The sequence below is a fragment of the Embiotoca jacksoni genome, unplaced genomic scaffold (genome assembly GCF_022577435.1).
Source record: "Embiotoca jacksoni isolate LCO1_2020_lvr unplaced genomic scaffold, fEmbJac1.0.p SCAF_8, whole genome shotgun sequence".
Classification (NCBI taxonomy): Eukaryota; Metazoa; Chordata; class Actinopteri; family Embiotocidae; genus Embiotoca; species Embiotoca jacksoni.
Genome location: NW_027185436.1, coordinates 11749952 through 11765387, shown reverse-complemented (window position 1 = coordinate 11765387; position 15436 = coordinate 11749952). Strand labels below are relative to the sequence as shown.

Sequence of the window (15436 nt, the reverse complement as noted above, 5' to 3'; positions counted from 1 at the left end):
GACGGGAGCGCGCACGTCCAGGGCGCGGCGTTCGGAGACCACCTGACCGGCTCTGCGGCTTGTGGTTGGCAGTTATCGGCTTCACAACGGCGCGGTGAGTCACGTGACAGCATCTGCTGCGGCTGCTGGCTGAGCAAAGCGTGTTAGCAGGTAAAAAAAGAAAGACAACAATTTTTATTTTTATTTTTTTTTATTTTTTTTTTTGTCGTTAGCATTATAAAAACATTTCAAACGGCTCAAGTGCCTCATCAAATATTTTTTTTAATTCAGTTTAACGAAGCCGAAGGGCGGATTCAGAGACGCACTTCGCTCCGTTCGTCGGTTGGCTAACTAACTAAGTTGCTAGCTAGCCAGCCAGCGTTGTGCTGCATTGTATGCGGACGGGCCGTTCACATGCCGGGCAGTTAGCATGCTGTCGACACACGTCGTGGCTGAACGGGCCACGTACATTGCGAAACTGTTTCCCCCTCTTCCCCACACACGTTTACTTGAAAGTGCAATTTCGGACACCGGCCGTTTGTACGTGTAAATGAAAAACGATGCTTTTTGTTGTTGTTGTTGTTGTTTTTTCTTCTTTTCCGTTTCGCCGCAGTTGTTAGCTTTCTGCTAACGTTAGCGTGTCTCTCGGTCTACACACAAAAGGGGGGGGGGGACATCGTCGCGCTTGTCACGTTTGTTTTAATTGTTGTTGTTGTTGTTGTTCCTGCCTCGGCAGGACCGGGCGTGGATGAAACGCATTGGCAGACGGGGGTTAACTAAACGAAGGCTAATGTCCGCCTCGCAGAATATCACGTTTGAACGGAGTGTGAGTCAGAACAATGACGCGCTGTTAGCTCGGCTGTAGCCGCCGTGGTGAGCCCGTGTGGCTCGTGTTTCCGTCGAGAGTCACTTCACGTTCACCAAAACAAGACTGCAATTCAGTTTATCACTTCACGTGAAGTACCGCGTGAAAACACCGACGAACAGTGAATACAACGCGCGGTTGCATCTGACTGTGGTCCGGTGTGACGCGTAATAACTTGGTTTAGTGTTGTACTTTACATTTCTAGTTGATTCCTGGCTCTTTTGTGGTTACGTGGTGCTTTTAATCAAATGTCAGTGTCTGTGTGTGTCATCACGTCATAGATGAGGCAAAGTGTTCATACCAGCGATCATATATATACACTGGTGCATTCTGACGGTGTTTTTGTGTGGGAGGGTTGTAAGTTGACACCCAGGACAGGCCCCTCTTGGCTGGCTAAATTTAACCGGGGATGTGGGGAGCGACAGATGGGGGTTATAGTCTTACACGGTATACTTGACAACAGTGAGTCTCGGTCTGCTTAAATTCAGGATACAGTACTGGCATTGCACGTTTATTCAGCATTGTATTTCGATATGGAATTATGATGCTATGTAACTCTTTGTTTCTGTCGCCTCTTTCCCTCGTCTAGATTTTTCTATTTTGTACATACATTGTTTTGTATATACTGTAAATGATGACTTCAATGGTCAGCAATCAAGTCCGGGGAACTCGGGACAGAACGCTGCCCACCACCACACAAACAACACAGAAACAGATACAGGTGGGATTTTACGATTGAATATATAAAGTTAAATCCAGGGATAGCCACCCCTGTACAAAATATAGTCTGTCATGTTTAATACAATACAATAACACAAAGTAGCAGTTTTCATTTAATTAAACAAATAAATCCCATTGACTTGTGGTCTGATGAATTGTTTAAATAACTTATTGAGCTCTGTTTTTTTTTGTTGTTTTTTTTTACTAGGCCACAGCAGAACAGATCCGTTTAGCCCAAATGATCTACGACAAAAATGATGCTGACTTTGAGGACAAGGTCAAACAGGTAGAAATCGAGAAAAGAAAAAAAAAATCTTCTGGATGAGCATCTCATTTTCATGGAATTCCTTAACATTGGGAGCCTCACTGTGTCACATGTTGCACTAACTTAAAACCGTGTTTTTCTATCTTTCACGCTCACAGTTGATTGAGGTAACTGGGAAAACTCAAGATGAGTGCATGGTAGCCCTCCATGACTGCAACGAAGATGTAAACAGAGCCATCAATTTTCTGCTGGAGAGCACCTCTGACACAGTAAGTGTGTGTAGATATGGATTATTTTTGTGTCACACGTGTATTTTCTGATTTGGCAGAGACCAAAATGATTCCTGCAAAATATGAATCACAATAGAGGTTCATTTTGTTGTGCCAACATCACTCCTTTCTTCACCTCTGTCAGAACTCCTGGGAGACTGTGGGGAAGAAGCGTAGCCTTGGGAAAGAAGGAGGACCCTCAGAGATAAAGGAGAGCAGGGAGAAGAAAGGAGGCGAGAGGGAGGCCAGTCGTGGACGTGGGGGCTCCAACAGAAGGGGCAGAGGCATCAGCCGAGGGCGTGAAGGTGAGAAAAGGACAAAAGCTGTGCTTGTCATGTCTTAAGGAATGAAGGTCCTGGGTTGTGTGTCCATGTGTATATCTGTCTGTGAAAGTGATGTTTGGTGTTTGCTGCATCTATGATATTGAAACAGTATTTCAGCCCAGTTGGGTATTAATCATGATTTCTAAGTAGTCTTATATTCGTTGTCCCTTCGTTTCTTGTTGGATTCCAGGTCGGTTAGAGGAAAATGGGTTTGAGGTGGCTCCTGGAGAGAGAGGGGGAGACCGTGGACGTAGAGGGCGGGGCAGAGGTGAGCATTACGGTGAATAACGCATCTTTACTTCTTTTTTTTTTTTTTTGCATGTTGAGGGGGTGGTGGGTGGGGGAATTGTCATTGATAGAGATTGGAGAAGGTGGAAACTAGTAGAGTCTGACTGGATTTGGAAAGCTTTCTTTAAGAAATGAAATGGTGTAAGAATGAAGTTAATCGAGATGTGATTCAGAAGAAATGTGGTCAGATGGTAAGGTTTCCCCTAACTGGAGAAATGTGTGTGTTCCTGTGGCTGCCTGGTTTTAGGAATAACTGTTGAGTCAAAACTGAGAAAAAAATAAACTAGTTGTTGATATTACTATTACATCACATCATTCACGTTATATCTTTTGGGCTGTTTAAACCTAAAACTGCATGTCTATTACCACCTTGGCCAATGTTTTTTTGTTTTGACTGGACAACATTACTAGAGCCATACCACATTTTACAAAAAAAAAAAATCCAGCATGACAGAAAGGACACTTAAATACAAGTATTCAGGTATGGTATTAAACAAAAAAAAAAAAGGAATATTTTCTGTGTGTTACTTGCTATTATGAAGTTTGATACATTGATAAAGACGCTTAATGAGGAGTTGAGGTTGAAGAAGACAAGCAGTCATTTGGTTGTTTTTTGTGTCTCATCAGGTGCAGGGGGTCGTGGCAGAGGAAGAGCAGGTGCTGTTAACAGGTTCTCTTCACAGGGAATGGGGTAAGAACCTGCGCTCAGTGTAAATCTAAAGCCTGAAGTAAGATGAGGAGGTAGTGATGTTGATTACAAGCACATATCTTAAAAACAAGTGTGTCGAAAAAAAAAGTTTCTGAATCTCCTCATTGAAAACGTGTTGAAAAGACTTAATTGCTGTCTTCTGTTAGCAATAGCAACAACATACTTATACTGGCTCACCTTCCCTACACGTCTCTGCCTTCCCTGTCGTCCCTTTCCTCCCTCTGCTTCTTTCAGCACCTTCAATCCTGCTGACTACACTGCTAACTCTGGAGCTCGCCAGGAGACATGGGAAGGGGATGGCAATGAACCTGCTGAAGGAACTGGTGAGGAAGATTACGGAACATAAAATGTCTAATTTTGATGCCAGCTTAATATTTTTCTGTTACCCCACTTCACCTGTTCACGTACCCAAAATGAGTGCAGATTTCCAATTTCAAACTATTAGGGGGGGGGCAGGGAAAAAAGGAATCAAGAGAATGAGTCAATATTTTAGTAGTTTGTTATATTAAAGGAGTCCTGGTGCTTTATTTTCTGTCATTACTTTGGGGTGAGTGATGATTGCTGGGAACATATTGTGATTATATGCGAACATTGTCACACTAACTTGGCTGTCGTTCTATTTATCTTAGGAACATGGGGAGGCAATCTGGAAGACTGGACTTCAGAAGACTGGAATGAGGATGTAAGGCTGCACTTTTTAATTATCTGAAAGGGATCAACAATGTTTCACTGAAATGGCCTACACAAAATATTGTTTAGTGACATTGCTGTAAATATGGCCTGGCCTGCCTTATGTGTTGCGTTAATGGCTAATAATGTGTTGTGTCCTTTCTAACAGTTGTCTGAGACCAAAGTATTCACTGCCTCTGCCCCAACAAACCACATCACACACAAGTAAGCCATCCTGCCCAAAATCCTAGTCAACTTAAAACACTACGTAGAACAGGTTTTATTTTGGGGAATTACATTTAATTTAATCCATACTATTTTCTTCTCCTTCTCCACCCTGCTCCCCAAACCTCTTTTCTCCCACTCTTCACACCTCCTACTCTCTTGTCTCCTCCATTTCCTCAGTGTGGATCTGGCGAGTCTGTTGCCTGTGGCTGTAGGTGGTTCTATGGACTCTGACTTGGGGGCGATAGTCGATGGCCCCTCAGCTGAGGATTTGGGCCAAAGCCTGGTGTTTACCAATTCCCATCACAATGGACGCACTGCAACACACAGCTACGCGCATGCCACAGCCAACAGCTACGCCCATGCCGCCTCTGCTAGTACCACCTACGCACATGCTGCACTGGTATTCACACTTGTACGCAACCTTACACATGTGCAAGAACCAGCACTTGATACACACCAATATACGGTTTTCTTGTATTCAGTTCTGTGCTTTCTGCTTCTCTCACTCTCCCAGTCGTCAGTTCTAGGTTCTGGTTTTGGATCCCTGAATGCACCTAAGCAGTCACCTGCCCCTGACATCCGGACATCTGAGCAACTCGGTGGGCCTCGGCTGGGTCAGCGAGCCAGTCAGATGTTGGCCACCACCAGCAACAGCACTGTTTCCAAAGATGCAGGGCCACCTCCAATGCAAAGTCCCGCTCTTGCCCCCTCTCCTTCTGCAGACGTCAAAGCTCAGCGAGTGGAGAACGGCCCTGTTACTGCCCAACACTGTAAGTTTATCTTGGGTAGATAAGAAACAACGCAAAATGTTCATTGAACTGCATGTACTGTAATAATATGATTATCCCCCATTCTATTCAGTGGAGATGAAGCTTCAGCCAGAACCATCAGCGGTGCTCAGCCAGCTGGCTCAGAGGCATCAAAAATCCTCCATCCTTTCCAGCACAGAGCCTCTGGGCCTGTCACATGCTCCACAGGTCCCCACACCGCCAGGTAGGATGGCACACATGCTGCAATGATATTCACAGCTGTACAAAATGGTAACTTACTGCACTATTAAAGGTGTGAAAGTAGGCATAGTATCCCATGTAACTCATGGTTATTTTCACAATTGAATATTGATAATACTGATAATTATTGGTTAGAAGCAACAGAGATGTTTAATAGCCACAACGACAGATATGAGCAAATACATACCGTTATGCCAGTTTCTCGATTGTGGCCATATATGTAAGGACGATTCCTTTACCCCGTAGTTATAGTACCTTCTCTGCTAAGGAAAGGAGTCGTGCAAACAGTGTCTGTCTTGCCCGGCCATGGCAGTATCACCACACTCATTATGTCTTCCTCTGACAATTATTATATAGTAGATCTTAGTGCTGTGATTTTTCTTAAATGACACTGGGAATGAACATACTGCCTTCAATCTCATTCAGGTCACGAGTCATCTGTCCCTTCTGCAAGAGATGGAGCTTCTCCAGTAGGGAAGCTGCCAGGCCTGGAGCCTCCGATCACAGAACCCCCTCAGCGGCAACTAAAGACACAGCGACGCAGAGCACCTCCTCCCTCAAAGGTAAGCTTCTCTAATATTTGGACCTTTATATGAGACATAAAACAACTAGGCACAAATAACCAAAGAGCGGTATTACTTGTAAAACAAGGTAGTAACTGAAAGTCTGTAATTTATCTGTTCTTACATGCTTTAAAAGACGAGCCAGCTAGTTAAACTATTATGGGTTATCGACAGACTTAATAGACAAGTTTTCACATGCTTTGATCTCTGCTCCACTGACTTTGTCTTGTCAACAAACACAGAGACCACAGAAAAGTATGCAGTCTATTTTCAGTATGTAATGGTCGTAAATGATTGCAACCAGTGCCTGCTTTCTTGTCATGATAGAACACGTTTGAGCTTTACCCCACAGGACTGTTTTAACTCGCCACGAGTACTCACCAGTTATTATATATCTTTGTGTTTCTTTGAAAATAATGTATTTTCACGTGTTGGTTTGAACAAAGGTTTCAAACAAACACATTCAGAATAAAAAAGATGAGATAAATTGGCCAATTTCTACTGAATTGCCTTTTTGTCTACCTCAGATCCCATCGTCGGCAGTGGAGATGCCGGGTTCAGCAGATATATCTGGTCTGAATGTTCAATTTGGAGCTCTCGACTTCGGGTCTGAGGCTGGTAGTGGAGCGGTAGACATGGCGCAGACTGACATGGTCAGGGAACACACCCCGACTCTGGCCCCAGCAACCATGCCTGTTGCTACAGCTGTTCCCACACAACAGCCACACAGTAGCCTGTTCTCCAAGCCAGGAGCTGTGAGGTATGTTGCAGTGTACGGTGCAGTTTGGTCTGTATATGAGGCATTTTTTACTGCATGAAAATTCCATGATAACTTGGCAACCATCCTCGACGGAGACATAGAACTAGGTCAGAACTAGGTTTTGAGTGACACTATTGGTCATCAGAATGACTTTCGTTAATGTAAACTTATTTTAGCCCCCCTCCCACGACCCCTTGGAACTCCGCCACGTTTTGTTTTTTGCCCTGCAGAAACAGTTTGTGTTTATAAATGACACCTGATGCCTCTACTTCTTCCATCTTCTTACCATGTTTATCTCATGTGTGTCCCTTCCCGCTCCACCTTTCTCTTGGTCCTGTGAACAGCGAACACATGAGCAGCTTGCCCTCAGCTGTGTCAGACACCAACTTCCCTTCACCATCTCTGGGCTTACCCAGTGCCACACCCTCGCCCTCTCATGGTCTTCCCAGTGCAGCTGCTCCTCCCTCTTCTGCAGCATCTACCACAGCCAGCCGTGTAGAGAGCAGTGGCCCAAGGTCCCTGCCACCTCATCTTGGCTTCTCTCAGAGCAAAGATGTCCCATTGGCTGCTGGTGGACCTCTAACAGTGAGTATAAATTAAATTAATTTTGTTATGCTTAGGAGGCACAAAATTACACAATATAGACTTTTAACATCTGCTGTTTGTTTTTTCTTGAAGGCTCATTGTCTGCTTAATGTATAATCAAAGTTAAATGATAAAACTAAGACCGATCATTTGTTCTTTTCATAGAATGGCTATAGTGGAATGAAGACACAGAGCCCACAGGACAGTAAGTAGTTTGAGCATTGTCAATTTTAAGGGCTTCACTGGAATGGCCAATAACATCTGATCTAATGAATATTGATTTCTTAATGCGTCTGGTAGGAAGTGGAAAGAAGCCTCTCAGTGAAAGCTGATGAAGTTTGATAAAGACCAAGGCAGCGTCAACTGATCTTTTTTCTCTTACATTACATTAATCCAGTTTGTTTCTTGTATTCCTTCTCTCACACCAGCTGCATCATCATCATCTAGAACAGTGAAAACAGAGTCTCCCATCATGACGAGTGACAGTGGCCCTGTCCACCACATCCCCTCCCCTGCAGTTACACCTTCCCACTCAACACCCATCCCCTCGCTCAACAGGTAAGGCCCAGTTTAGACACACTGACGTTTTACCTGGAGATAATGATGGTTACAAGCACATATCTTAATCCTGTAATGTGGAAACATTTGTCACTGAATCTCCCGTCTTCCTAATCACGCTTCTTAGGTGAAGTGCTTTTGTGGCATCATTAGATGTAAGCAGGCTAACAAAATCACTTTATGTTCTTTGTAGTCACGTGAGCAGTACTCACTCATCTGGGTCAGTCCTCACCACAAGTTCCTCCTTGACGGTAAGTGAGTCTGCACACAGACATGAAGATGCTGACATCAACCCTGCTGCTTTTATTTACTAGTACATGGCATATTTGGTTGTGCAGTTGGATTGTCTTGATACAGTTATTATCTTAATAAAGTTTGACTAACTTATAAAGACATCCATTTGTTCCCTTATTAAACGGGTGCTAGGTCTCTTCACAGTTTCTCTGCTATTGCCCTGTTCCGTCAGATAAATCACGAGGAGAGCAGCAGCAGTAACCTCCATGCCTTTTCATCAGCGTCATCCAGCCAAGTTGTCAATCCCAGTCCCTCAGTCCCCATGGTTGTCAGTAGCGCAACCACCAATGGTCTGCACCCATCTGGAGCACTGGGACTAACTCCTAATGGCACAAACTCCACACTCTCAGCTGCAGTCAGCCGCACAGCACCCCTGCTCACCACCACATCCGGTACAGTCATGACCACCATGGATGGCACTTAGAAGAGATTCTATAAATTAAAATATCACTGCAATTTCTCGCTTTTTTTGTTTACAACTATCATTTATAGTAAATGTAATCAGGCTGCTGAAATTTCACATTAGTAACGTTCACCTAACTTATAATGAAGTCCTGAAATGACCCTTATGTTACTCCTCTTCCACAGGTAAGGCTCCTCCCAACTTGGCTCAGGGCGTGCCGCCTCTCCTGGCCAACCAGTACATCATGGGTCCTGGTGGCTTGCTCCCTGCTTACCCGGTACCTACATGCTTTCCTAATGTTTATGTGCTTGTTTATGGATTAGTTAGTGTGTTTTGATGAGTCGCATGAGTTTTGTAAGGAAAAAAAAGTGGGCTTTATTTACATAAGTGGATGCATTAACAATCATTGTTTACTTGTTAGTCTGCAGAGCTCTTCGGTAATGACTGTTTTAAAAGAGAATTAGTAGATTCTGTGATAATCGATACAACTGAAACAAAGTTTGTAGGCATCAGTGAGGTTTGTTCAAGACTTTACTATGATACTAAATGATCTCCATTGACTTTATTTCATCAGCAGATCTACGGATATGAGGACTTGCAAATGCTACAGTCTCGCCTTCCTTTGGTGAGTCTGTTGTTCTGCTTATCACGGTAATATTGCTTTTTGTAGTAACTAACTTTCAGATAACCAGCAAGGGCTTTGTTTGCCATCTTGATTAATAGGACTACTATGGTGTAACATTCCCTGGTGCTACGGCTCCAATGCCTGGAAGAGATGGCCTGGCTAATAATCCATATTCTGGTAAGTTGAATTGGAGTTGATATGTCTATATATATATCGATGCCGAAATTAATCGCTGTCATTAAAATCAATGCTTCATATCTCACCGGCTGCGCAGCGCTGCAGTACATCTCACCAGCCGCCGGTGGAATATCAAGCTGGACAGAGGACACCACAAAGTGAACACGTCTTACGTCTTGCGGCTTACATTCGGGCCAGAGCCCTTTTTTTTTTTTTTTTAATTTGGTTTTATTATTTATTCCCCATTTCATAAATCTACACATCGGCTTACACCTTCTTCCATGTATGGTAGTCATTTTTGTACTTGCGCTTATTAGGCAGTTTTCATGACATCCGTGTGTTTATTTGGACTAATCAATGACTATAGTTAAGCACTTTGCTTTGGTGGCTTCCTTACATGTTTTTGTTCGCTGGCCCACCGGCAAAGATTTGGATTTCTTTTTTCAGTCACAGTTTTGCTTTTTCTACCATCGGTTTCTGTCCAGGTGAGGCAACAAAGTTTGGCAGGAATGACTCTTCATCTCCAGCTCCCCCAACCAGCCTGTCTACAGCGGGGGTGCAGTCGCAGCCCCAGCAGACGCCGCAGGCAGGGACACAAGGACAGGGGCAGGGTCAGAGCCAGGGGCAGCAGACACAGAACCAGGCCTTCCTCAACCCACCTCTTCCCCCTGGCTATGGATACACTGGTAAGGAAGAGTGGAATTATGTTTAATGATGGGGATGTTGCCCAATTTAACTTTCAGTTAACTCATCAGTACCCTAAGCATATACACCTAATGAAAAGTACAGCTTCAGTTACCGTCCCTCTTGTTTTAATGTTTGAAAGGACTCTATTGAAATATGGCAGAGCATATTAAGCCAAAATGAGAATTAGAATTTAACATATTTCTGCCAGTAAAGCCCAAGAATAAGTATATTTCTTGAAAATGATGCAATTCATTTAGGTAAGAAGAGATTTTCTTACATAACCACTAATGTTGACAAAATAGCAATTTAAGTTTATGAAGAGCTTATTAATTAATGCCATTCTCAGCATTGTTTTGTTTAAAAAAACAAAAAAAAACAAACGTTTTGCATAATTTTTCCAACTCACCATCTCAGGTCTGCCATACTACACTGGTGTCCCAGGAGTTCCCTCAGCCTTCCAGTACGGCCCTACTGTCTTTGTACCTCCTGCTTCAGCCAAGCAGCCTACAATGGGCCTGGCCAACCCCTCCAATCAGTATCACCAACAGCATCAGCCCAGTTACGGACAGCATGCCTATGGCACAGGTAAGACCAAGACCAAACAACAGGGCTCGATCTGACTGATTTTGTTTCCAGACAATTAACACAGCACATTCTCTTCAGAGTCAAATATTTACAAAGACTTATCAGTCATAAATACATCACATTCAGCAGTTTTTGTTCTGCTTTTGAATTGATTTAACGAGTTGAGCCTGTGTGTGTTGAATTGACAGCACAGGTTTATCTTGAATTCTTACCAACCACAAACTGCCACAGCTTGCCACAAAGTGCAGTTGAAGCTTACTTGATCAGCTTGAAGAGCTGGTCCAGTTATTGTGGGTTATCTGGCCAGTTACTTCTGTCCGATGTGTTTTGATGCTGTCAAGTTGACAACCCAGTCTTGTCCTACAACATTGCAGTATGTTACGGTCTGGCACATTTTCATGTACAGCAGTATTTTAGGAGAACAGGCATTAAGAGATGCCTTGTTTAGACTATGGCTGGAATAAGGCGTGAAGAGTGCACAGGGAAGAAAAAGAGAACTCGACTATCAACCATGTATACCAAATGCTGCATGTGCGTGTGGAGTTGGGCCTGTGTGTTTTTGCTTGTGGTGCATGCATAGCTCAAACCCCCTGCTGAAGTTGGACACGGCTCAAAATAGACACAGCTGCCATTTTAGTCAGGTTACCTTACTGCCTCTCTCTCCCTTGCCCCCCCTCTCTCTTCTCTTCCCATTCTTTTTCCTCTTTCTTTTCTTTTCTTCTCTTCATCAAATCTCCTCTCCTCTCCTCTCCTCTCCTCTCCTCTCCTCTCCTCCTCCCCTCCTCTCCTCTCCTCCTCCCCTCCTCCTCTCCTCTCCTCTCCTCTCCTCTCCTCTCCTCTCCTCTCCTCTCCTCTCCTCTCCTCTCCTCTCCTCGCTCTGCCTCTTTTCCTCTTCCACCTCCTCCTTCAGCCTTTGATGACCTGTCTCAAGCCCACGGTGGGGAATACAGTAAGGCAGGGTACGGAGGCTCTGCCCAGTCACAGGCCAAGTCAGCGGGCAGCGGCCCAGGGAAAGGTACACACACAACACATGTGCACACTCTATAACAGCACACAGTCAGTGGGTGTTTTCCTGAGGGAAAAACGGGTGTACTCACAATTGCAGATGATTCCACTGGCAAAAGTATTCTGGAGAAAGGTGTGTATATGCACGTGTGTGATTGCAGTTTCCTGTGCACATGGGTGGGTACATGCCAAAGGGTGGAGAAAAGTGAGAAACATGCCTCTGCGCCCCCTCACTTAATATGCTTCTTCGTACTGGCTGGCCCCCGTCCTACTAACAGTGGAAATGGCTATTCAGTGTGTAATATTCACTCCTCAGCAGTGAAGTGACAGTTGTTGTTCTTCCCTATTAACCCCTTTATTTTTCCTCTCCTATCATTTCTTTTTCCCTTTTTTTTTTTGCTTTCCTCCCTTCCCTCTTAAATTCCTTTTTTTCCCCTTTTCCTCTTCCCTTCTCCGTCTCTTCCTTGTCCTTTCAGCACCAGGATTGTCAGGATCGGGTAACAGTGGTGGAGTTCCTGACATGGGAGGTTCAATCTACAGCAAAACACAGGTGTGTAACTTACTGTGTTGTATGTCTGTGTTTGGATCGAGGCTTTTCGCTTCTGCTTGGAAGTAGGCCTGGGCACCAATTGGTGCATTACTATCAAGCACCGATAAATGCCTTGTCATTCGGTGCCAAAGTTTGATTCCTCAATTCATCCACACAACCACGTTTTCATTTTAAAATGCATAACCTGCTCCATTTACACAGGACTAAGTATCATCTGTGTCAGTGAGCAACAGCAGCATGTAGCCCCCTTGCATAAAATCATTTTCAACTTAATGTAGCTTAAATCTCGCATTTAATTATCTTTATTTCACTATTTTCAAACTATTTTTTAGGTACACGCTTGTCTAAGTTGCGTGCGCTGCAGTAACAGCTGGCAAGCTGGCAGCTACTGATTGCATGTGAGGCATTTATGGGACATTGGTTAATTGTAGCTACAGAAAATAACATGGGTTACACTCTCCCCCTCGAAAATGCATGAAAACTAAAGATTTGTAACGTAATGTACAATGAAATTTCCTTTTACTTATAATGGATTTTACAAAGATAGTATTTTGAATAAGTACCAGTATCTAAGTCAAGCTATCGGTACCTGAATCAAAACTGTTTGGATGATGAGCAGCCTTGCCCTACTAATATAATAGTAGTCTTGAGTTAGTTCATCAAAAGTATAAAATATGTAGACATGAGCAGCACATCAGCTTGAATTAGCCAATTATAGGTTGAGCTTTTATGAAGAAATGTTTGCATACACAAAAGATTCAATAGAATGCTTATTGAAATGAATGTGCATGCTTTGCATACAGTTTAATTGTAAATGTACTGTACATGTATGTACTAAGTATACTCTCTTGCGTCCTCTCTTGTTTCTCCGCAGTCATTTGACAAACAGGGCTTCCACACGGGGACACCGCCCCCCTTCAGCCTGCCTTCAGCACTCGGGGGAACTGGGCCCCTGAACCCTGGCGGTGCTCCTGGCTACGCCCCTGCTCCTTTCCTGCACATCCTGCCGCCACACCAACAGCCCCACTCCCAGCTGCTCCACCATCATCTCACTCAGGACGGACAGGTAAACTGAAGTTACTCTGCATACAACACATCCTGCCCACACTGTGTCTCACGAAATAAGTTTGTATCATCAGGATTTTGTAAATTTAAGTCTTCCATTTTACCCATTTTATTAGACACCTTATTACATGGCTGTAATCTCAGCTTGGTGTTGTATTTTTCAGACTTTGGTGACAAACGCTTTTGCACTTTGTTTGGTTACTTTTGTTCTTACATTTCAACTCCTTCTCAAGAAATGGGATAAGCAAAAGTAGAAGTAGAAAATGACAATAAATGCAATTTAAAATGAAACTGAAACCATTTAAGTATGTAGCCTACGTCACCCACACTAAAAGCACAGAAATTGGGGGGAAATCACAAATCCAAGAAGCCAACAAAACACTCCAAAATGATCCCGGTGGGCCATTAAGCCGCGCTGAGAATGGAACAAACGCTGTAGACACAATGTCATGGACCCGTACCCGGTGAGATCCACTGGGGTTGGGCATTTCCTTGGACATATCGAGTGAATGACCTTGTACTTCTTTGCAGGGTGGTCCTGGTCAGCGCAGTCAGTCCAGCGGCATGCAGCAGAAAACCCAAGGCAGCAAGTCCAGCTACGGCAGCTCCCCATACTGGGCTAATTGAGGAATGCCTCCCATTCCCCTCTCCCCCAAAAGGCTGTGTGTGTGTGCGTGCGTGTGTGTAAAGCTTAAACAAAAACGCAAACAGAAAGACACACTACCCTCACAATGAGCAACCTTGGGCCTCCTTGCCCTGCTCCCCCCACCTCCACAAGTCCTCATAAGTCTTTTGGGTTCTCTCTCTCCCCCCCCCCCCTTTTCAAAATTGGTTGTACATGTAAGATATTTATGTATGTATTTATATATATAAATATATATATACTGTATATGTAATAGTAGAACATGAAATGTGGTTGCTGCATTTTATTTTTGAAGGACTTTTTGTTTACTTTTTTCAAAACTGCAGGAAAAGATGTTACATTAAGACAATGAGATGATGAAGATGAGAATGTGAGTGAAAATCAAATGATCAAAGACTTCCTGGAAGATGCCAGAAAAAAAAGGAAAATGAGAGAGCTAAAGCACTGATTGCATATGAGGACACTTCAGAAGGGGGTGGGGTTTATAATAACTAACTGCATCTGTCTCTTCTTTTTTTTTCTTTTTATACATGACTTCCTGAATGGCCAGGCTCATCCCCTAAACTTAATTTTGTAACCTCCCGTCTTTCCCTCCCTTATTCTGGAGGGCTGCCAATTCTCCCTGTGTCGACTCCTTCCCTTTTAAAGACAAACCTCCCCATCTAAATTTTATATTTTAAATTAATTTTAACCCTCATTTTCTCTCAATAAAGTTCTGAGCAGTTGGAGCTCTTACTTGTCTGAGTCTTTTTGTATTTTGTGCCTATTTGTGCCAGTGATTCACAAGCCATGTCTTGGTAGTTCAGACTTCTGATTTTCTGATGTAAAGTGTCAGATATCAAATAGTCAGACAGAAGTGCCCACCATTTTCAAATTTACTCATCCATAAAGAATGGTTTAAAACGAATATCCCAGGTAACCTAGAGGAAAGCTGTAAATTATATATATATTTATATTTGAATATATATTTATATATATATAAATTCAGAGGGCTGTATTTGGATCTATGTCTGTGTGCAAACTGATTTCTTGCACATTACTGTGCGAAGTATTTACAGTACCTTGTTAGTTTCACACACAGGAAAAACATGCCTGTAGTGACAAACTTAATTTATAGTTGTCTTAGGCAAAATTATTTTGGTGTACATTACAGCATTTACATATACAAAGTCTAAAAGGTAAAAATGTCCTCGAACCAAATCTATTTTTTCTGTTGTTAACAAACAAAAGTATTCTCTAACCTCTACAATGATAAATTAGGAATTACCAGCACAAAGTTACAGGCAAAACGATTGGCAGTGGGTTGTGTTTGCTGTCATTTATCGTGATGATTTTTTTTATACAAACATATTCTAAAAATGTGTATATTGAGAGATAAAGTTGCATTGACAGCCTCAGTCCTGCTGTCCTGTGTTGTGTAAATGTAGATCTATCTTTATTCCACAGTAGAACTATTTGATCCAATATGTACCCATAAGCTACAACTGAATGCTTGATTGTATCTTGGCTCCTTATCAATGAGAATCTAAGGGAAAACGGTTTTATTTCAAATTGTTAATGTGTGAGGTTCCCCTACAAAATTTTAAAGTTGTTTAAAATAATCAACCTATT

The 15436-nt window shown here is 43.0% G+C and overlaps 1 protein-coding gene and 1 non-coding gene across 11 annotated transcripts; both read left to right on the top strand.

Annotated features, from left to right (window-relative positions):
- Window positions 1-67: 67 nt before the first annotated feature.
- Window positions 68-14553, top strand: LOC138215777 (ubiquitin-associated protein 2-like). Of its 10 annotated transcripts, none has more exons than XM_069178140.1 (30): window positions 68-150; window positions 1434-1565; window positions 1773-1850; window positions 1988-2098; window positions 2244-2403; window positions 2612-2689; window positions 3337-3400; window positions 3653-3741; window positions 4048-4100; window positions 4257-4312; window positions 4493-4715; window positions 4830-5085; window positions 5177-5308; window positions 5752-5888; window positions 6416-6648; window positions 6993-7233; window positions 7399-7438; window positions 7662-7791; window positions 7985-8042; window positions 8258-8477; window positions 8674-8765; window positions 9063-9113; window positions 9212-9290; window positions 9776-9976; window positions 10392-10562; window positions 11473-11577; window positions 11668-11700; window positions 12044-12117; window positions 12992-13183; window positions 13714-14553. In XM_069178140.1, exons 2-30 carry the CDS (start codon window positions 1476-1478, stop codon window positions 13807-13809), a joined length of 3543 nt encoding a protein of 1180 aa, XP_069034241.1. In that variant the 5' UTR covers window positions 68-150; window positions 1434-1475; the 3' UTR covers window positions 13810-14553. The 10 variants fall into 10 exon arrangements, with proteins under 10 accessions (XP_069034241.1, XP_069034240.1, XP_069034239.1 ...); XM_069178139.1 differs by having other exon boundaries at window positions 4493-4727; XM_069178138.1 differs by having other exon boundaries at window positions 2612-2701.
- LOC138192060 (small nucleolar RNA SNORD121A) lies at window positions 3442-3524 on the top strand. Its single transcript, XR_011177770.1, has one exon. It is a non-coding gene; the product is annotated as a small nucleolar RNA SNORD121A (small nucleolar RNA).
- Window positions 14554-15436: the final 883 nt, after the last annotated feature.